Below are 21,798 nucleotides of genomic sequence, written 5' to 3'. Positions count from 1 at the left end.
GTCATTTGCGATAGGGCGTCTTTATAGGTTTTAGCCCAACTAATACCACCTCCCCATCCTGCAGGGGGGGAAAAAAATACAGTGATAAGTCAACAACACTCTGAGCACTGTTGTATGTTTCCATTATATTAAATATATCTCCAAACAAGCGTGATTCTAATTGCACTCTGTCTAACAGCTGTAAATCTTTTAAGACATTGACTTCAGCTGTGTGTCTTGACTGAAGGAGATTGGCCCACCTCTTGACAAGGGCTGAGTCTTCACTTTCTTTTTTGGTTTCTGCTCTCCAGCACTGGCACAAATACCAATGAGCAAAGCAAACAAAACCCAGCGAAGCATCGCTCCTTGTCCTTTCAGCGAGCTGTCTGTGAAAGTTGGCAAATGAGTTCAAAGGAAATTCTGTTACATTTACATACAAAACACAAATCAGTTTTTTCACCCACTGGAATTGCGAGATCCACACCTGACATATTTGCTGATGCACTGACTCACCAAACATGCCTAACTAGAATTCACAAAGCAGTGCCAAAGAAGCAAGCAAGAAAGAATTCATTAATGGCTTCAGCAGCTATCATATGAATAAAATAGATTATAAGCGGTAATTCTACATCTACACGCACAGCTATCACACAAGTATCTGTAATGAAAAAAAAAAATCAAGGCTGAATTAATGTGAAAAAGTGTGATAAAAGTAATACAATTTGAATTAAAAATTCCGCCAGTTCATTTATATACTAATTATTTTCTAATTTTTGGGGATCTAAACATTCTGAAAAACATTATAATACTTTTAAAAGACAATAAATGTTTTCAGATAGAAGATAGAGATCTTACCTTGTCAGTGTGAAAGCAACAAGCATCTGCTCTAACCCTCCTGTGTGCACTCTCTTTTGTCAGATGTTCTTTTTTTTTTTTTTTACTGAACCTGCCAAACAGGTATATCACAAATAGCTATAAATAAAGAAGCACACACATGCGCAAAATTGTGGTGTATAGTGGCTTAGCACATGCAAAAGCTGCCACTAATTTGGCTATTATCTGTCCTCTGATAATAGGCTAATATATATCTGTCCTCAGTTTTATATATATATATGAAAAAACTTTGTATTTTAATATTTAATTACATTTTATTTCAAATTTCTTTCTGCTAAAAAGTCAGTCTAAAAGTACAGTTGTTCCTAGAACTGCTTCTCTCTGTGCACCTTGTATTGCTACAGTTTGCAAGGAACTCCTACCCCATGACAGAATAAAAACAGGGATATATGGCCCATTTCTGTAAGCATTTTCCTTCCTAAAACTGTATAATAGCGTATAATTTGTCCATTTTTATTTTTGCAGATCCTGACCATTCTCTCCACCACTTACTGGACAGGCAGTGGAGTATTTTGTCTAGAACTGATTCATCTCTGCTGCAGTAAGGTTTTATCGGTAGCTCTATCCTCCCCAAAGAAATAACTCTTTACGCCTCTGCAATCCCTAGTACCGTCATCTTTATAGTTTTGTTTCTAAACCTTACACTGTTTGTTAGGCCCGGTCTTATTTTATGTGTATTCTGACTGTTTTCATTTTGCGTGTTGTTCTATTGAACTATTTTGTCCTACTTTGGCCGCTGTAGCCACTTATCCTCGCTATCTGTCTAGTTGAGTGTTAGTTGTCGCTATGGACACAAAGAGCGCTTAGCAACGGTAAGCCCTTGGCGCATGCGCAGTCCTCATTAATGATGCACTGTGGGATTGCAAGATATTGACATAGTAACCAGGCGACAGAGTAGCTAAGTTTTTCACTCCTCGTTAGTTTCGTATGTTTTTTCTGCGTTAAAAGTACTTCGCGTGGCTTTTTATTTACTGCCATGAATGCGGCAGTGATGAAAAAGACCCAGGACACGCTGGGCAAAGTGATAAAGAAGCCGCCGCTCACGGAGAAACTGCTAATCAAGCCCCCTTTTCGATACCTACACGATATCTTCAGTGAGGTGAGACTCAACTGCTGACATTACATACGAGAAAGCAAGGTGGTCTTTATTTAGGGGGCATGACACTCTTTTTGTCAGTAGCTCAAAAAAAGGCTAACGCCAGTTTTGCTTTTCTCATTCAAAAACACAGGCACGGGAGCTAGTTAGCTGGCTAATACATCAACGTTAGCTTGAAGCTAACCAAGTAAGTTAGTGAATTTACGGATCATTTTGTAAGCTGCTATTTGTGCAGCTTCAGATTATCAGTAACATGAATGCTATTGACCAAGGAGTTCATTAGCAATTCACTTAAACGTTAGGTTGCGCTTTAGTTAGCAAGTTAGCTAGCCATCTCAGCAGCGTCGTCTTGTTGCTAGGCACGATCTGAGCCCACACACGAATCAACACACCGTGTTTTCACCCATCTGTTGGCTTATAGGAGGGCAGATGCCAGGTAGGCTGAACGTGTCCGCTTCCTTGAATCCGTCACGTTGAGAACACAGATGCTGAGCAGCTTATCACTACAGCTAAAAACAAGCACAAGCGGTGCTATAATTGGTTTCTGTTCTTTGATTTCCTTTCATTTATTCAAAGCTGGTTACAAGGCACGCATATGCGATGCAGTTATGCTTTATGTCTTTCTGGGCTTGAGTAGTAAAAATGTCAGAGTTCTTGGCAGCTCACAGTAACTTTTACTCAGGTGAAAAGAAGGTCAGGTGCAGTTCAGGGTCCGCTACATCCTTTCACAAACATTTGGTGTGCATCATAAAGGCAATGTACTGAACTGTACAACTTGACAGCTAGTTTTCTGGTTTAGAAGGGGCCTTTAGGTGGTGGCTCAACACATGCCACCTTTGACAAAAAGAATTATGCATTTTATGGTCTGTCTGTGTGCTCTTTCCTCTCACAGCAGATGGTTGTCCCGTCCTGTGCCTGGTTCTCGCTGGAGTTTTCTTCCTGTTTTTCTCTCCCACCATCACAAAGTGCTTATGCGTAGAGAGTCGTCTGATTGTTGGGGGTTTTCTCTAATACTTTATACTGTAGGTCTTTGCCCTACAGTATAAAGCACCTTGAGGTGGCTGTTGTTGTAAATTGGCACTATATAAATAAACTTGAACTGAATTGAATACATTTGAGAAACCATTTGAGAAACAAACACTTGAGTCCATGAATGAATGAAATAGCAACTAGAATAACTGGATGAACGAAAATAATATAATTACAATGCTGGTAATTTTCTGGCTTTGGATGAAACCTCTTTGGATGGCAAAAAGTTTGCAGATATGCAGGAAAGATCCTGCTTGGTTGTTTGACGAAAATTATGTTCACAAAAAAGGTAAAATAGTCTCAGTTTAAATAGCAAGGTATCTGTTTGAAACAGTCATCTAATTTATTGATATGACCAGACTGAACTTAAAGTGCACTGATTTATTAAAGTAAACACCTTCATAGGCCTTCACAGACTCTCCAAATAGGTTTTAGACAGCCCCCAAAGAAAAACCCTTCCCCTTGGCTTTGTAACAAGCTGGGTTACGTATTCCTTTTTTTTTTTTTGGCATCACAGTTCTTAAAAAAAACACACACACAGGACTGCATAATCTCCATGACCGGTTGCCAGTGCCCTGTTATTAATACACTGGTGATCTTTATTATGAAACTTGTTTTTCTACATTGCAGTTTCGTATAGAAACAGTTTTGAGTAGAGCATCGTTTTCTTTTTCAACGTTTTATATGCACAGTTGACTCTTTTTACATAAGGCGTCAAGCAGAGTAAAATCTGTTGCATTTTTCTGAACAGAGGTGCCGGCTCATTCTCGCTCTCCACCTGTTCAGCAGTCTAATATTTCACTCCAGGTTTATGTATATTTAATAAAGGGAAGCATGTCCTCATGTTAGACTCCTTTTGTCTGACTAGGAGCGTGTCTGAATCTGACTGCAAGACATAACCAAAGCCAGAATGCTTCTCTCTTTTTTCCCCTCATATTTTTAGCCTATTTGCGCTACTACTTTCATGCAAAAAGAGTTAGTCCACAGTTGAAAAGTGCTACTGCTATAGATTGGGAAATTATGCAAACAGATTTCAGAGTGGAGCTCTTGATGTTCAGAAGCTTAAAATGGGATATAGTTTTGGTTTTAAGTCTGTTTAAAACAACCATTTTCCACCACTTCCAGGTCATCAGGACCACAGGTTTTATGAAAGGCTTGTATGAAGAAAATGAAATGAAGTCTGACAGTGTAAAGGTAAGACTGTTTCACTTCTGTACCCCTGCTTCTCCAAACTGCTGTAACTATTAATAATGGCCCCCTGTCACTATTTACAATGGTCCCCTGATTTTAATTGACTCGTTAATGTTCTGACATTATGTCCTAAGAAACAGCCTTGCTCATTTATGAGATCACCCATGCATTACACAGGACTGTCTGTAAGTGTCTGTGTGTGTGGGGGTAACCGTACCCACTGTCTGTATAATACGTCTTGAGTGAGATCTGCCAGTATGTGACAGGGAGGGCATATCAAGGTGGCAGAACTCAAGTCGGGTGTTTACAAGTTGACCCTGATTAATACCAGGTTAGAGGAAAAAGAGTCTACACAGGTGATCTAAGATAAATGTGTTGTTAAAAACTAGATTTCTTAATAGGAAGTTAGATTGAAACAGTAATTGTTGACTTTTTTTTGGCAGACTCAACTTCAGAAGCCCAGAGAGGTTCATGCCAAACATAAACTCTGATAAAACAAAATGCATCATGTTTCCACCTCTATCTTGAAGCCTCTTGATTCTGTGTCACAGTGTGTTTTATCACAGGTGATTCTTCTCTCACTCATCATTGTGTCTTATCTGATGGTCCTCCGTTGCAGTTATACAAGGGAGCAGTGATGTGAGATGTTTATTTTATTTATATATATATATATTAGGGCTGGGACTTTAACGCGTTAATTTCGATTAATTAATTACGGGGAAATTAACGAATTAAAAATTTTAACGCATTTTAATCGCACTTTGCACCGTGGAACGTTTCTCAGTGCACGAGTTCCCGGCATACAGATTATATCGACGCACAATGTCCAAATTCAGGGGCCGCATCCTGCGAAGGACCCTGCCCACGTCCTTCAGAGCCCACGAAGACCGCAAAGGGAGGACATGAGCGGCTAGCCTTCATATCAGCGTCACCTGTCCTCACCTGTAGCTCATGTCGCCTAGCAACCGTGAGTGTGAAGCCCAGCTGTGTAAAAGCAGCTGGTTAAACGGAGAACGAACTTTTCTCCTTTTTGTGGTTTAATTTTAATTATTTTATTCAAAATAAGCTGTTAAAACAAGCATGACACATTTCAACATCAAGGAATACAGCTGAGCGAATGATTAATTTCCAACTATAACAAGTGAGACATTAATGTTGAATAAAACTATCCAGTTATGATGCTTAACTTTAATTTCAGGAGTTTGCTTATCACAGGAGCACTTCCACCCTTCGTTGGTCTGTGTAGTAGACTGGTGGGAAAATAAACAAAATTTTGAAGTTTAAGCTTATGTATATTGATTCATTCATCAACCAAACTTAAATTAATATTTCTCATGTCAAATATTGAAATGCGATTAAAATGCAATTAATTTCGATTAATTAATTACAAAGCTTGTAATTAATTCGATTAATTTTTTTAATCGAGTCCCACCCCTAATATATATATAATATAAAAATATAAAATAATCCCAGCTCTATTTTGCCCTCCAAGCTCGGGTCCTCTACCAGAGGCCTGGGAGCTTGAGGGTCCTGTGCAGTATCTTAGCTGTTCCCAGTATTGCGCTTTTCTGGACAGAGATCTCGGATGTTGTTCCAGGAATCTGCTGGAGCCATTCTCCCAGTTTGAGGGTCACTGCCCCGAGTGTTCCGATTACCACGGGGACCACTGTTACCTTCATCTTCCACATCCTTTCCAGCTCCTCTCTGAGCCCTTGGTATTTGTCGAGCTTCTCGTTTTCCTTCTTCTTGATGTTGCCGTCACTTGGTGTTGTAACGTCTATTACCACGACCTTCTTCCTTTGTTTGTCCACCACTACAATGTCCGGTTGGTTAGCCACCACAAGTTTGTCTGTCTGTATCTGGAAGTCCCACAGGATCTTAGCTCTGTTGTTCTCAACCACCCTTGGGGGCGTGTCCCATTTTGACCTCGGGACTTCCAGGTCATACTCGGCACAGATGTTCCTATATACTATGCCGGCCACTTGGTTATGGCATTCCTTGTATGCCCTGCCTGCTAGCTTCTTGCACCCTGCTGTAATATGCTGGATTATCTCAGGAGCATCTCTGCACAGCCTGCACCTGGGGTCCTGCCTGGTGTGGTAGACCCCAGCCTCTATTGATCTTGTACTCAGAGCTTGCTCTTGTGCTGCCATGATTAGTGCCTCTGTGCTGTCTGTCAGTCCAGCCTTGTCCAGCCATTGGTAGGATTTCTCTATGTCAGATTTGTCAGATTTCTCTCTCTCTCTCTCTCTCTCTCTCTCTCTCTCTCTCTCTCTCTCTCTCTCTCTCCTCTCTCCTCTCTCTCTCTCTCTCTATATATATATATATATATATATATATATATATATATATATATATATATATATATATATAAATTGCCCGGTTCTTTTTCCCTTTTACATTTAAATACAGTAATTACAGTGTCAGGTAACATTAGCTGTACCTCCTATTCACACTAGTCTTGGAAAGACCTGGATTGAAATACTTTGCAGCTCGCAAATTGAAAAAGCTACAAAAGATGCAAAATAAGCTAATATTTATGTACCAGCATTCATGCTTGCTTATGCTTTTCTTAAGTTCTGAACGTGTATGATGTGACTGTATTTGTATGAGCCTGTTTTATAATAGTGAAAAAAGGTTTGCATGATAGAATCAGTAATTTCTCATTTATTTATTCTACTAAAATAATTTTCTTTCACCTAATATTTTACCCCTGGTTTGTGATCAAATTCTTTCTTACATTAATCTATAGATGAGAAGGTGACTCGAGTGACTTTAAGCTCTGGTATTCTATTTTTAATATAAGTTACTTTTTCTAAACAATTTAGAAATGATTGTTAATGACGGCTGCTACAGTTAAAGCTTCAGACATTGCTCTCAGTTGCAAGAATGCTTAATCATATTCACTGAATATGAATTGTTGCTTTAGGTTATGGCCAGGCTGTAAATTTGCAATCAAAGACAAATGCAGTTGGTCTTATTTATTTTGATATATAGCACTGGATTAACTACGCAGTATAATTTGAAATGACTAGTAAAAATACTTTCAGCTGATATTGTTACTGTTATTTCAAAAAGAACTTGCCTACCTCCAATTTTTTATGTCAGTTATATATTTTTTATTAATTGCTTTGAACACTCGTGTTCAAGTGAATAGAAATTTCCTAAAGGCATCAACGCTGAAAAGTCCTGCCTGTTACACACAGAAGGGCCAGGTGGTTGTAGCAGTCTTTATTTTACACAGTTTGCAGGCATCTCACATGCAGCAGGCTGATGAACTAGAGGGGCTGTTTAGCGTGGTCATTAGTCTAGAGTAAGGTCTGTCTTAACATGCAAGAATTCAATCTAAGGAGCGCTATTTATTTATTTTTTGTTCTTTATTACTAAAGATAATCCTTGTTAAAAATCCAGGTTTTCTATCTCCCCTTTTGTTTTGCCTTATTAAAGCCAACCTGTTATTATTATAGTATGTTCAGAAAGCTAACAATTATACTCTATAGACAGCCCAGCCACATTTATAATGTGCAGCAGATTAAAATTCACACCTTGGAAAGTAAAATACAATTATGGTAATTTATGTAGCCTTATCAAGAAAGGAGAGGTATCTGAGTTACAGGATGATTGGTGGGCCAGCACATATTTTGCTATGCTGGACTCAACCAAGATGCACATCTATGGCAGAAGTAATTTCAGCTGATCTCCACAAGGATCCACATTTCTCAAAGAGTTTAATCATTCTAAACTGTCATAAAATGAATTTCATTGGAGTTTCTTCACCTCTCTCTCTCCTTTGACCTGTCCTTTTCATCACAACACCCTTTTTTCTTTCTAGGATAAGGACTCAAAAATAGCCTTCCTTCAGAAAGCGATAGACGTTGTCATGCTGGTCAGCGGCGAGCCCCTGGCAGCAAAGCCAGCCCGCATTGTAGCCGGCCACGAGCCTGAGAAAACCAACGAGCTGCTGCAGGCCATCGCCAAGTGCTGCCTCAACAAGGTCTGTCTTACTGGGAGAGTACATGCTCACATGCTCACATGCTGAAAGGCTAAATGAGGAGCGCACTCTATGTTTCCACCAATTTATTCATTGTTCATGTTTTCTTTGTTATACCTGAGACACAAATTAAACTGGCTCTGCATTAAAAAAGAAAATTAAGTATGTGTTATTTTCCACATTCAGATATTATTCAATTGGGAAAACAGTCTAGCAGCCTCAGGGAGGCCTTTAAAGTATTTAATTGAACCTTGGAGATTGAGTGTAAACAGATGAGCAGATGCCTGGGGTTGTTGCTCCTTTTAAATGTATGTATATGGTTACAGTTGCAATAGTGATGTTATTTCATGCCAGCTATGAACCTGCTGCTTGCAAACAACAAGGAATTAACAAAAAAAAAGTTGCTAATGCATATATTGTCTTACTGTATTACATTGTCTGATCTGCAGATGTCCAGTGATGACGCAGTGAAGCGAGTGCTTAAAGGAGAAAAGGTGGACATGAAGACCAAAGCAAGTACCTCTAGGTCCCAGCATAAAGAGAAAAGGGAGGAACGGGAACATCATGTGGATAGAGAGGTGAGTCCTCAGCCCGTTAAATTTTTTTGAGTTTGGAGCCCATTTTCAAACAGTCTATTTTTGTTTTATATTTACTTTTTTAAAATTGAATAATTAAAAAAAAAAAAATGTGTTGTGCGTGACTGCTAATAAATTCTTTCAGGAGAAGAAGAAGATTACAGAGCGCAGCAGCAGCCGGGACAGAAGGAGCCAGAGCAGCCCAAAGAGCAGGAGAGCCGACGCAGGGATGGAGAGAAAGAGCACTATCGTGACAGAGAGCGCTCAGACAAGCACCACAGCAGTGAACAGGCCCACCACGCCAAAGACCCTGACAAAGACAAGAGTCGAGACCGGGAACGGGACAAAGACCGAGACAAAGGACGAGTTCGGGACAGAGACAGAGACAAAGGACAAGTCAGGGACAGGGACAGAGACAAGAAAAGGACAGAGAGAGGGATCAAGAAAGGGAAAAAGACAAGAGAGAGACCGAGAAAAGACAAGAGAGCGAGATTCTCACAGAGCCAAAGAGAGAGACAGGGAAAAACGAAGAGATAGAGACAAAGAACGAGAAAAAGAAAGAGAACGACACAAAGATGGGGATGAGAGGAAGAAAGTGGAGAGAGTGGCAATAGCAAGGTAAGTTTGCAGCGAGGATAGCAGACATTTCCCCTTTTCAGTCACCATTTCAGTTTATTTCCCACTTGAGCACCTATTAACAGGTGGATTTATAGAGCATCTTCTATATGCAGCTTGTGATTGAAAGACCAAATAAAAAAATAATGGCAACAAATGCTTTTTTTTTTTTTTTTTTACTTTGATTATGTATGTATTCAGGCCAGATTATCAGAGGAACCACAGCAAAAAGCGTTCCCTGAAGAGCCCAACAAATTAGCCAAACCTGTGCCAGCGGTAAGTTCTATATTTTCACAGACATTTGACAAATAATATAATGTCAGTTTCTCACACTCAATTAAATAACAACAGAGAGGTGCAATGGTTTTTATTTCCCTACACTTGAAATATTAAACTTGACACATTACACAGGTTCATGAACAATCTTAATTTTTTCTCTGATTTTGTGCCCTTTATTCTTGCAAGGAACCAAATCCAGATGAAGAGGTATTACTGCAGGCAATTTAGTTTTTGAATATAGTGGGTAGCTAGCTGCTTGGTTAAGTACTAATTTTGGGGTGTAGTGTGGCAGACTGGAAGCTGTGTTCCCTCATTAAGTGTGTAATTGATAAATGGGACAATTCTGTGTATGACTTGTGTTCTTTATCTTTACAGCCCACAGAAGCAGTAGAGATCCAGGTAAAAACCCATTAAAAACAGCTCAGTGGGACTTCTTCATTTCATATACTGTTTCATCTACGAGTACAATTACAAGCCTTTTTATATTATTTTATTTAAATGTCTTCTGAGCTGTGTTAGAGGAAGTAAATTCCCTGCATTTTCCTTCAGTTTTAGCCTTATTAATTATGATTGATGTTGAATGTTTGCGCCTTGTATTTCTCCTCTGAAACAGGCGTGATGAAATGTTGGCAGCGTGTTTGTAATGTGTTCAGTGTAGGAACTTTTTTTTAAACCACAGAAGGGTTAAGAGTTTTAACTTCTCGGTTGTCTCCATTTCTCGCTCTGCTCTGTTCTTACTAATCTGTCCCACAGCTCCCTCGATACTGTTGCGCTCTTTGTGGTTGTGATATGATCTTAGTTTTAATTCTGTTGCAGAATGCCTCTGTAGTTATTATATTAAATGTTTGGTGGTGAAACGTCTGTATCTCAACACAGCCTCTTTTGTTTTTCAGAAGGGAAGCAGACCTTTTTTTGTGTACTGTGTTAAGTTGTTGCTGCATGAGAAAGATTACAGTTTTAGATAAGAATATAATCAATGACCATTAATGCCCAGCACAAAAAGAGTTGTACATCAGCGTGGGTTGCCTTTCAATCATCCATTTTTTTTAGCTTATCGTTTTCTTTTATTACAGTCTGAGAGTCCAGCTAAAATACCTCGACCTTCATCTGCCAAAGGGCAGAGGCGAAGACCCAAAATTGGAGACCAAGGTGAAACCCAGACACCCCCTTCTTCTACTTTATTCATCTACATCAAGAATGCACATTTCATAGTTAATAAAAGTATATAACTTAAGTCACTGACAGAAGGGCTTTTTAATATGCCAAAACAGATTTTTACAGCTGACAGCTTTCTGTTTACACTTAACTAATAAATATAATAACGAAACTGGCTGGTTCCCCTTGGTGGACGATAGGAGTGACCTTTTACAGTAGGTTTAATAATTTACAGTTAAAACTGTGCTACTATAAATATTACAAAGCCTGTTCTGTTCAGACTAAATACTTCTCTTACATTGCTCTGTAATGATTTTTGTACTTGGGTTAGAAAAAGTCCTAACAATCCTTTTTTTTTTTTTTTTTTTCCCTGTAGAAGAATCTGACAGTGAAGGAGGTAAGAGCTCGCTCTCTTTTTGGAGTTCATGTAAAGAAGAACATAAAAGTTTTAAAATTATTCCTTGAAATTTTCCTGTGGAAATGGCGTCAGCATTGTAGGGTAACTCAGAGACTGATGGGAGATTTATTGTGTCCACAAACCAGTTACAGTGACAACACTTTAAAATCAACCATAGCAGATAATGAACTACCTCTGCAGTTAAAGAAGATATGAAATAATTTGATATTCTAATCTGAGTAAGAAAGTGAGTACAGTCATGACCTAGCTAAAAACTAATTACTTTTGTTAAAGCGTCTGAACAAGTCAGTCAGGTTTATATGTAAAGCCCCATATTAAACACAATGTTTCAGTGGCATACCTGACCCAACCCAAACTCACCTGTGTGCGAATGAATAGGAGGCACACCTTTGGGAAAAAGCTAGTTGCAAGAAAAATGACCCCATGACGCAATCATGGTTTGTCGAAATTCCACAGAGGTTCAGTGTAAAGTCCTAAAAGATATCTGTATGTGCAACCAATACTCAATCTTCACATTACTGCAAAGCTAGAGGAGAATGTAGTAATAGTTTCTGAAAGCAAACCGTCAAGTTACAATTATGTTGTATGAGAATATTCTCTGTTGAAGCTTTGCATCAGTTATGTGAACAATGAGATTTTAAAGCCACATCTTGTTTCTTGTGCCGCCTACACAGGCAGTAATCTGCCCTCTACAGCTGAGATTTTTAAACCTGTTTTACTTCTGACCTCACTCAGAAGTTTGAGAGAGAGGTGTAGTTGGGTGTGGTCAGAAGCCACATCCAACAGTGGTGTCATAGTTTGGAGTATGTGCTACGTCACTGCATCCAGGTGAGAAGTCAAACCACTAGATATTATATTATATTATATTATATTATGATATGATATGATATTCTTTAAAGCATATGAAGGATTTGGGGAGTTTCACAAGGTAGCCCAGGAACATTGGTACCTATTTGTTTGTGTGTTTTTTTTTATAAAGTGTCAGAATAAAAAATGTTGCTATAAGTAGTATAGCAGCATTTTTATTCAAAGCCATAATTGATGCAATATTTTTATTCAAAGCAAGTTACTAGCTGATGTTTTTCTTTAACAGATGGAGATGCTCAGTTAGCCCAGAGACATGTACCTCTAGAAAATGGAGAGGGAGGATCCTCAGTGCCGTCTGACACGGCTTCCAGGTTTCACTACTTTTGTGTTTATCTCTAAAACACACAAACACAAAGTTTTGACGATTGAGTGTCAGTTTAGAAAGGAAACACACATGCCTGAAGATCCTGTGGGCTGAAACATTCAAATAGTGTGCTCTTTTCTGAAGCTAGTCCACACTGTGTGTAATCTCTGTTTATGAACTCACCACAGGGGAACCATGAGGTGTTTATGATGTCCACTGTACCAGCATTTAGCTTTAGGAACCAGTCATTATGCTGCTGGCACTTGAGGACCCTCATACTGAGCTCTACACAATATAACCAGACAATATGTATATTATACGTTATTATGTGCAGACCATTAGACGTTACAATTTCAGTTATAAGGACTATTGTGAGTGGTTGGTTGAACAGCTGTGGTACAGCAGCATCTATTGCTATTCTCAGTTTTGTCCAGAGCAACAGTCTTTGTAAAATCAAACAGCTGGTGTGGCTGTCACAAAATACATATTTGGGTAATCTGAGAACTGTTAACAGAATGATGATTTCTTAGAAAATGTGTTGGAAAATAAAAAATAAATAAATGTATGCACAGCTGGTTTTTAGATGACAGTTTTTTCCCTTTGTTGTTTTTTTTTTTTTCAACCATTCTTCAGTAGTAAACGAACAGCACGGCCAAGCAGCGCTCGCCCAGCACCTCCTCGAGTCAAGAGACAGGAAAGCTACGCTGATGTGACTCCGGCTGAGAGGTGACTTCATCATTTATATTCATTAATGTTTCTTATATCCAGAGTATGCAAGCAAGGGCTGAAGACTACTGTGTGAATTTATTCTTAACCTAGTCTAGTTCCTACTAGTGGGTGATCCATCTAATCATTTTTTTTGGATAGTGGAGCAGTGCAGCAAGTCTAACCAGTCAACCAACAGTTCAAGCAAGATCTGCCTGCCGATATAGCTGCCATTTAAAACTTCTGTTAGAAATGAGTCAGCCTTTTTGTCTGTATTTAAGGCTCTCTAGTGCCAAGCCCTCAGCACCCATCATCATGGATGGGAAAAAGATCTCAGAGGAAGACGAGGATGAAGATGAACAGTTTCTTGTGGAGGAGGCAGTCCCGCAACCCTTAGATGCTCCTGAAATGGAGGCGGTAAGTGACTTGAACAGTAAGTTGTTCATAAAAATAAAAAAATAAAAACAAAAGCCAGGAATTGTTATTGTCTATTTTTATCTATTACAGGAACCTACACGAGAACTAGACAAAGAAGAGAAACATGGTAGAGTTTACATTTTTATTTTTTTTATATATATATATTCTTTTTATTTTTTAAAAATTCCAGTAATGCTTCATTTTCTCCTGAATCCTCTTTCATCTGGTTGTTTATTGAGAATATTTACTTTTCTTCTAACTGTCTCTCACTGCAGGTGGCCTTGTGAAAAAGATCCTTGAGACCAAAAAAGACTACGAGGTGTCCCGGTTGTCCCCAAAATCTAAAGAACAGGTATGGACTGTATATGAGTAGTTCTTTTTTGTCCACTAGAGGGCAGTATTAGCCTAGTTCTCACCAAATAACCAGTCTCACTAAGAACCCTGGTTAAACCGCTCCACCATCTCTATCAGCCATTCTTTCTAGAAAGTTTGCTCCTTGGGAGCACATTCTTACCACACTGAAAAAAACCCAGTGGAACCCTGGTTATTATCAAACGAGAGATGTAAACAGTGGGAGTGGGGAGGTGTAATTGCACTGCCTTGAAACCACAAAAATGTTCCCCATCAATGAAGCTGAAGGGCTAATAACCAAACAAGCAAGTATGGGCCTTAAAGGACCACACACACAATTAACACACTCATCAAGATGTCTGGAGCGAAATGAGCTTGTTTTCTTGGGTTGCCTTCTATCTTAAGTGTGGTTATGTTACAGACTGCTTTGTTTTGTGCACAATTAAAAGCATCTACAATCCTAGGAACAGGCTTTTTGAGCTTGTACCCTGCATTTTTTTTACACCTCTTTTTTTTGACAGGAAATAGACAATATTTACCTTTTTTACTTTAACTTTTTTTTTTTTTTTAGCCACTGGATAAAAACAGTTTCCACACAGGGATCAGAAGTACAAATTAGGTTTTTCTTCCTTCTCCTCTTTCACTTAGACTTCATAATGTACACGGTAGACCGGTTTTCTCAAGGTGACATGCTGCTGCCATTGCTCATGGATTCCCCACTGTCAGCCTTTTTTATCAGCCAGAGAGAGCAGACTTTCGTCAATATTTGGAGTATCAAACAGTGTGAAGCTTGCAGTTTGGTCTGTAGTCTTTGGTGTGAGGTGGTGTATGCTGTCTGCATTGGGTGGTCTACTTCACTGAAGCATAGTCTTCAACCAGCATCCCTTCCTAGCTGACCACCCTCACTCTGATGGATGCACTGTTTTGGACTGTCATTCATGCAGAAACATCCCCTGATCTATCTCTTCCTAACTTGCGGCCTCAGACATCATCCCTCATAACTCACACCTGCAGGCATGTTTTGGCCCAGCATTTAACAAACTCTACCATTGTGTGAGTGTGTGCATGCACTAAATGTAAACATGCAAACTGACACTCACAGGGAAAACACTGAAAATAGCCTGGCTATGTGTGTAACATGAGCATAGGCTTATAGAGATTGTTCTAATTTTCTTAATGCAGCCTCCTCAAATTTCAGGGGCTCCAACCTGTTATTGCAGACTATCCTGCATGATCTGCAGGTATGTCTGCACACAGTGGACTGTTCACCCCTCCAGCATTACTGGCCTTTGCTTGTCAGCTGTATAAAGAACTATAATGACTTCCTTCCTGACATGAAAGGTTGGAGAGGTCAGTTTAATAGAGTAGTTTTTTTTCCTTTATTGTAATCATGGTGAAACACAGGGACAGAAATGTAAAGATTGAGTTTCCTCAGTGTATGTGGTTTGAAATAACTGCCGCTGGTATATATTTTTTTTAATGCTATTGTTTATCAAAAACACAGTGTCAGAATAAGTCACAAACCACACTGATTTAATATCAGGTTCAGTATACTTATTGTGGCTTTTTTTTATATTCAAAGTCTTTATGCTATCCTAATGATCTTGTCATTCCTATTTTAATTTTGTTCTTTCTCCACTGATGTAAATAAAGGGAGCAACTTAAGGCAAAGTGATTGTATCATTAGCCTCATAGCATAATTGCCTCAGTCATGTTTGGCCAAATTGCGATGTCTGTCTGAGTCTACAGTGTTTAGCAAAGTAGAGTTAGGCAGATATCTCAATTTGGCTTGAAATATCACTTTTACAATTATGCTGTGAGGCTAACGATATTTTGCCACGTCCACCCACCGTGTGCGTGACTGAAGTATTGCTGTATATTTTTGGAGATGACCTTCCTCGTGACCCCTAGTGGCCTTGTATATTATTCCAAGATACTTCTCTTTTATTTAGACGAATCTGCAGCAGTAACAGCCTGCGCTTCCATAAGAATTTTTGTGTACTTTTTTTTTCGTCCCCCCCCCCCCCCCCCCCCCCCCCCCCCCCCCCCCCCCCCTCCCATCAAATTAGCCTTGATGAAGGTTTGTAATGTATAAATAAACCCGTGGCATACAAATGATGGCTGCTGAGTGAGAGTCCCGGAGCAGAAGGGCCAGAATGCTCTCTGCAGAAATTGTCAAGAAAATAAATACTCCCCTCTCCAGACCTCTGTGTCTTCATAAACATGGAGCGTTTTTTGTGGAGACATGAGGGAAATGACCCTGTGGCATTCCATTAGTCACATTACTTTTTATTTTTTAAGAGGTCCTTTTGACTTTTTTGGCAGATTTTGGTCAGGTTTGACCTCCACCTTGATAACATATTTAAAACCTTCAAAGCTGTCGCTCCATGAGAACATTTTAAAGACTAAACAGCTTCTTTTTTATGTATTTATTTAATTTCACTTTCCATTTTCTTTTGCTGCATTAAAGCCAGTGCTCCCCTGGACGTTTCCTCTCAGTCACCTGATACCCCAGGGCATGCTCTTCAATGTCTCCCCAGTGGGCTGCAATGATTTTTGTAACAACATCCTGTGGCCTCGTTTTTTTTCCTCCTTACAATCACTGACTTCAAGCTATTTTTATGATCTAGCAAGAGTTCTGAATAGACTTTTCTCAAAATTAGCCCCATAAACAATGTTCAGGGCCAATTCGCGTTCTATGCTCACGCTTCCTGGCTCACCCTCTCAGGTCATTTACAGGAAAACAGCTGACATCAGACATAACAGTAATAACCAGGTGCTCTCTTCTAAGGAAGCTGATGTTACAACCATCAGTGACACAGCTCATGACTAAATCATTGTTTTCCCAATTAATCAGACCCTAAAGATTGCTATGCCGCTGACAGGGTCCATGTTTACGAGCCATTTTCTTGTCAGAGGATTCTTTGAAGAATGTTTTTTCTCCTACGCCAGAAAATTCCCACAAGCACTCCATAAATCACATTTTTGCATGCATTTCCTAATTAAGCTCATTAGGCATGTGATGACTGAGGGAATTTCACTTTGTATTGTGCTTCACCATTTCCTAATAACATGTTTCAAAATTTTTGGGTCTGCTGTCCCTACTGTGAAGGAGGCTTTTAAATTTAATGACAGAGAAAACTTCAAAAACTTGAAACTTCACTTCGTTCTCTTCTTGAGTTCACAGCTGCTTTTTTGGCATCAGCCAAAGGCTGCGTCTTCCCTTTTTGCCTGGAGCTTTCATCACTGTCTGAGATAATGGGAAAACCTGCCCCCTTCGTCCTCTCTCACCCCTGCTCCTCTGCGGTCACCTTGTCTAAATATTGTTCTGTGATCTGGGTGAGAAGAAGGAAAACTAGGAGCACACAGGTCTCAGCAGACACCGACGGAGACCTCCATAAAGCTGTGATTTCTATCTACACAGACAGAGTGCACACGAACAAGAGGTCATGTTTTCACGCCAAGTTTTTTTATTTTCCAACAGAGAAGGAGGGGTGGGGGGGCTGAGGTAGCAAGGGGACGGCAAACAGAATGAAGCCATGGGTCCCTGTCTGGGCTATGCAGACCAAACCTCAGCCAGGCAGTCCGAATGAACCATAGAGTATTTGTCTAGCTGCAGGGTTCATGGTGCGCAGTGGAAAGCCACCCACCTTGTTGGGGACCAGTGGGCCAAGGCATTTCAGCCCTCACACTCTTGAGCTACACAAAGGAGCAACAGAGTGAGGTCGACAGAAACTTGTACTTTCCCTCCGAAAAGAAATGGTGGCAAACAATAATGTTTGATGTCATTTCTGCTGTGTGGTCTTGTCTAGTCAAGCTGTTATTCAGAATTATAATTAGTAAGCCGTTTGGTTTGTTTTAAGAGGTGGCTAGATAAGGTAAAAGCTGTACGTACCAGCCATGCCAACCATATGTGCTCTGCTACGTGATCGGGCTGTATGACAGACTGTGTGTTTTAGTGAGGAAACTGTCATTTAGTTTGCACTGTGCTGCAAGGATGAATGCCGCTGCCTCATGAAGGCAGGTGCTGCCATTTGTGAAGCCAAATAGCATAATTTGGGCCAAGCTTGAAGGAGACATAAGTGTAGGAGTTGTTACTTAATACTTTAGTAAAATAAACCCCACTGCCACAGCCTGTTACTAAAATAAACAGGACTTAAAGACCAAGTTTGCTGGTGGGGGTTGTTCACTGTATGTTTCGTCTGATCCTCTGGTTGGTGTTTGTAGGTGTGTGTGTGTGTGTGTGTGTGTGTGTGTGTGTGTGTGTGTGTGTGTGTGTGTGTGTGTGGCTTGCAATACAGAGTGCTTTCAGATTGCACACACACTCAGGCCTTGCGAAGCCCAGCTGAGCAAACATCCTTGGGTTTGCTCCTTACCGAGGGAGGTCCTTCCCTGATACCTTCCCCTCCTTTTCTCCATCAAGGGACTGAGTGTAATTGGGATAGAGTGAACCCCCCCTTCAGCCGTACACCATACACTGGAAGCCTTCAGCAGCCAGTCAGCCCCGTTCTCCTACTTTAACCAACACAATTCAGCAGCACCTTTGATCCTTATATATATATATAATATATACAGCTAGGTTGGTAGAATTACGGCCTAACATTTTTAGCCTTGAAATCCCAAACCGCTAAATGCAGCCTTGCTCTGGTTCTGGATATTTGAGACTTGGCTGAAAAAGGTGGAATTCTTAAAGAGAGTTTATTATGTATTGGTCTGGGGACACACAAGTGATTTGTGTCTGTTCTTCCAGCTGTTTGAAACATTGCTGAGTGGTAAATCGTGCAGGTCATGGTAAATGTCTGCTCGCTAAGACCTTGATCTTGAGGAACCTGCTCATAAATTAAAGGAGGAATTCCCTCTAAGCATTCATCAATTATCAACTTACATGCCTGCAAGTTTGCATTCTGTGTTTTAATCTAACCGAACCTCGCCTGTCGTACCACCTTCACTTCAGAATTTGGTGTCTGAAGCAGCACAGAAAAAGGAGCGGGATATGGTGACAAAGAGATTGAACGGCTACGCTCATCCATTCAGATGGTGTGCCGTAGTTCCTACCTTTGGGTAAGATCATGGAATACATCCAGAGGACATGGATGCCATGCAAGGCTGAACTGCTCTCCTGGCGGCGGGAAAATAAGGAGCATGCGCAGGCCTTGCTGCAGGAGCAGAGGTTTGGTTGTTTGAATACTCAGAACACTTTATTTCCAACACCAGATCATATACACTTGCCTTCTCATGTGAGGGTGCATATTTAGCCTTCCTACAGCCAAAAGAAAAAAAGGCTATCAGTATTTCACAAGAAGTTAACTTTTATATTTTATACCAAACAATTTATCCCTTTGTGGGTCTGCAGGGCACAGACCGCGCAGTAGAGCCTCTTAAAGCTGAACTAGCCGAGCTGGAGCAACTGATTAAGGACCAGCAGGACAAGATATGTGCTGTAAGGTCCAACGTACTGAATAACGAAGAGAAGATCCAGAAAATGGTGACTGGAATCAACTTCTTCTCCAGAACCTGAACAAGAAACATTATAAGACTGAATATTCAGATGTGAGTGATTTCTCATTCAGAATAATGATGAGGCCGTTTTTCTTGGAGGTGTTGTGGAATTATGGGACCACTTTTAGGTTGTCATACCAGGAGATGGACCCAAATGTATTCCAACACTATTAAAGCAGAAAACATCTCAAGGATATTGGTACATCAAAGGGCCACTTGATGGTTTGGAGGGCTGAAACTATTCCCAAATAACGAAATGATAGATTGGGGGAAAAGTGGGTGTTGCTGAAAACACTGACAGGTGAATAAATAAAAAATAAAATGTATCTTTGTGATCTGCACACTAACCCAACCCCATCTCTGACCCTTCTTTCGAAATGGTGCCTTTGTGCATTGAGCCAGTGCACAGTTCACAACAGTAGATAGCTGCACATTCATCCATTGGACCAAATTTAAAATGTTTCCTTGTTCGTTTAATTGACGAGTTTTTTCATGTTATCCTTGTGAGGGCGTGGATTTTTGACATGCAGTTTGACTGGAGTAGTAAGCAGACGTATAACAGTAATACTCACGGCAAATGCAGCTGATTGAAAACAGGAGAAAAGTTTAAATACATTTTCTAGAAAAACAATTAGGATTCACACAGAGAGTCCTGATGGGCTAGCTGATTAAAAATGTGTCCTGGCTTAAATTTGTCCAGGAACACTTTACAACCTTTTAACATTTCACTGATCCTTGCCTACAAAAACACATTTTCATCATTATTTTTACAATCTTATTTTTTACTGTGTTTAAAAAAAGAAAAAAATACACACCTCACAGTTTCTCTAAAGCAGTTTCACACATTTCACACACTTAACCATCTGTGAGAACTGTGGCGGTCATCTCTGACATTAAACAGTCTACCCGGCCCAGCCCACTAGTGAGCGCAAAGTCTGTGTAATGTCTGACTGTCCCCGTGTGAGAATAGACGAGGTAGATGTGAGCGGTCATTTCTAAGTGGGCCAGTGGGTGTCATGCATGCTGCCTCCTGCACGCTTTACCCAGAACAAACCTTGATCTGAACCAAACTCTGAGTTCACAGCTGTAGGAAAACGTGATTGAAACTCTCCGGCTGTGTTGCTGCATGTGAGAGAGGAAACCACCGACAATATTCCGACCACACTGTTCAGATATTGTCCAAAGTTCTTGCGCTACTTGAAACACTCTTCCACTTTTGAGGCACTGCTGCACTTTGATAAGCATGATTCAAACTCATTTGAGAGAGGGAAAAAAAAGCATTTTGCAATAATCGATGTTCACATGTTCACATTCTCTCTTCTCTGTTATTTCTAAATCTTTTATAAAAATTTACTTCATAGACACACTAAGCTTGTATACTTTAAAGGGAGAAAAGCTCCTGTGCTTTTTTTCCTTGCAGTGAGCATGCAGGAAAGCCACCATCCCTCTTGTACTGTAGTACTGCCAAACTGATAGGAAAGCTTACTCTATACTTTGAAAACACAAAGTAATGTAATATTTTTACTGGCTTCTTTTGCAGCTTGTAAGAAATATGCTTTACACTATTATGATGATTTCTAGACTTGTAGGAAATCGGATAGTAGAGATGTGAGGCAGAACCTGCCTCAGTTTTCCTGGAAATGTTTTTGCATGGTTACTGAGTGAAAGCATGGTAACCACTTTTAAGTAATGGTAATAAAAAAGAGCAGTTTTACAGTTTGTAGGACCAGCTTCATATTTCGGTTAGTTCTACTACACATTTTCATCCTAGAAAACGTGATTCCAGAGAAAATCGCTGCTGATAAATGAGACTTTCTGTGAAATCCCAGTTATTTTGATGAATAGAATCCATAATGGTCACTGAATGCAGTTGTTACAAAACTGGTTCCTTTATTTCCGATGTGAATGTGGCGACTTCTACACTGCGCAGGGACTCGCCTTTTTACAAATATTTACACAACCTAAATATTTATTTTCTGCCCAGACTAGGATTGCCACTCCCACGGCCTTGCCAATCCTGTGTGCAGCCAGACTTATAGTTGACACAACATCTGGGCTAGGAATCATTGGTGGGAAAACTGCAGCTTGAAACTCTGTAGAACAGAAAGCCAGTGGGCGGAAATTTCTAGCCTCAAATGTTAATTTTTAGGTTTTCGTGGGTATTCAGGAAATGTTAGCCTACTGAAAAATCTCATTTCAAAATCTCATATGGAAAACTCCTGGAAAAGTGGGAACCTGCATGCTCATTTGTTATATTAGAAGGCTTTTTAACCTGTACAACATAAACTGTACATTATGTATATGTGGAGACTGTAACATAGTTCAGATAATTATATAATTTTGTAGTGGAGTGAAATAAATGTTTACCTAAAGCAATAAAGAGTTTTGTTTGTGTGATCTTTGTGTGTGCGGTTTGGAGTTGTTAACCTTAAA

At 39.9% G+C, this 21,798-nt stretch overlaps 2 protein-coding genes across 3 annotated transcripts in view; one reads left to right on the top strand and one right to left on the bottom strand.

Annotated features, from left to right (window-relative positions):
* agr1 (anterior gradient 1) overlaps positions 1-1,630 on the bottom strand; it is a 7,652-nt gene extending 6,022 nt beyond the window's left edge. Inside the window, exons 1-4 of one of the 2 annotated variants that reach the window (XM_030758013.1) lie at positions 1,602-1,630; positions 835-925; positions 240-365; positions 1-58 (exon numbers count right to left, since the gene is read on the bottom strand). The exon at positions 1-58 is cut by the window's left edge and continues 6 nt beyond it. In XM_030758013.1, coding sequence (XP_030613873.1) covers positions 1-58; positions 240-339 — 158 coding nt within the window. In that variant the 5' untranslated portion in view covers positions 340-365; positions 835-925; positions 1,602-1,630. Of the gene's footprint in view, positions 59-239; positions 366-463; positions 488-834; positions 926-1,601 lie in introns of those variants that run through there. The other variant, XM_030758012.1, reaches the window with a different exon arrangement.
* Positions 1,631-1,749: 119 nt separating this feature from the next.
* On the top strand, positions 1,750-20,173 carry traf3ip1 (TNF receptor-associated factor 3 interacting protein 1). The gene is given in 23 exon segments (XM_030758014.1): positions 1,750-1,972; positions 4,124-4,192; positions 8,022-8,183; positions 8,630-8,758; positions 8,901-8,937; positions 8,940-9,190; positions 9,192-9,345; positions 9,348-9,373; positions 9,572-9,646; positions 9,836-9,856; positions 10,025-10,048; positions 10,723-10,798; positions 11,181-11,201; positions 12,316-12,400; positions 13,030-13,119; positions 13,380-13,515; positions 13,606-13,642; positions 13,791-13,867; positions 18,821-18,863; positions 18,866-18,913; positions 18,916-19,036; position 19,109; positions 19,220-20,173. Coding segments are annotated over 23 exon segments (1,971 nt in total). The 5' UTR covers positions 1,750-1,849; the 3' UTR covers positions 19,385-20,173.
* The last annotated feature ends 1,625 nt before the right edge of the window (positions 20,174-21,798 follow it).

This window comes from Archocentrus centrarchus, chromosome 21, assembly GCF_007364275.1.
Source record: "Archocentrus centrarchus isolate MPI-CPG fArcCen1 chromosome 21, fArcCen1, whole genome shotgun sequence".
NCBI lineage: Eukaryota > Metazoa > Chordata > Actinopteri > Cichliformes > Cichlidae > Archocentrus > Archocentrus centrarchus.
This window is presented reverse-complemented; position numbering and strand designations above follow the sequence as displayed.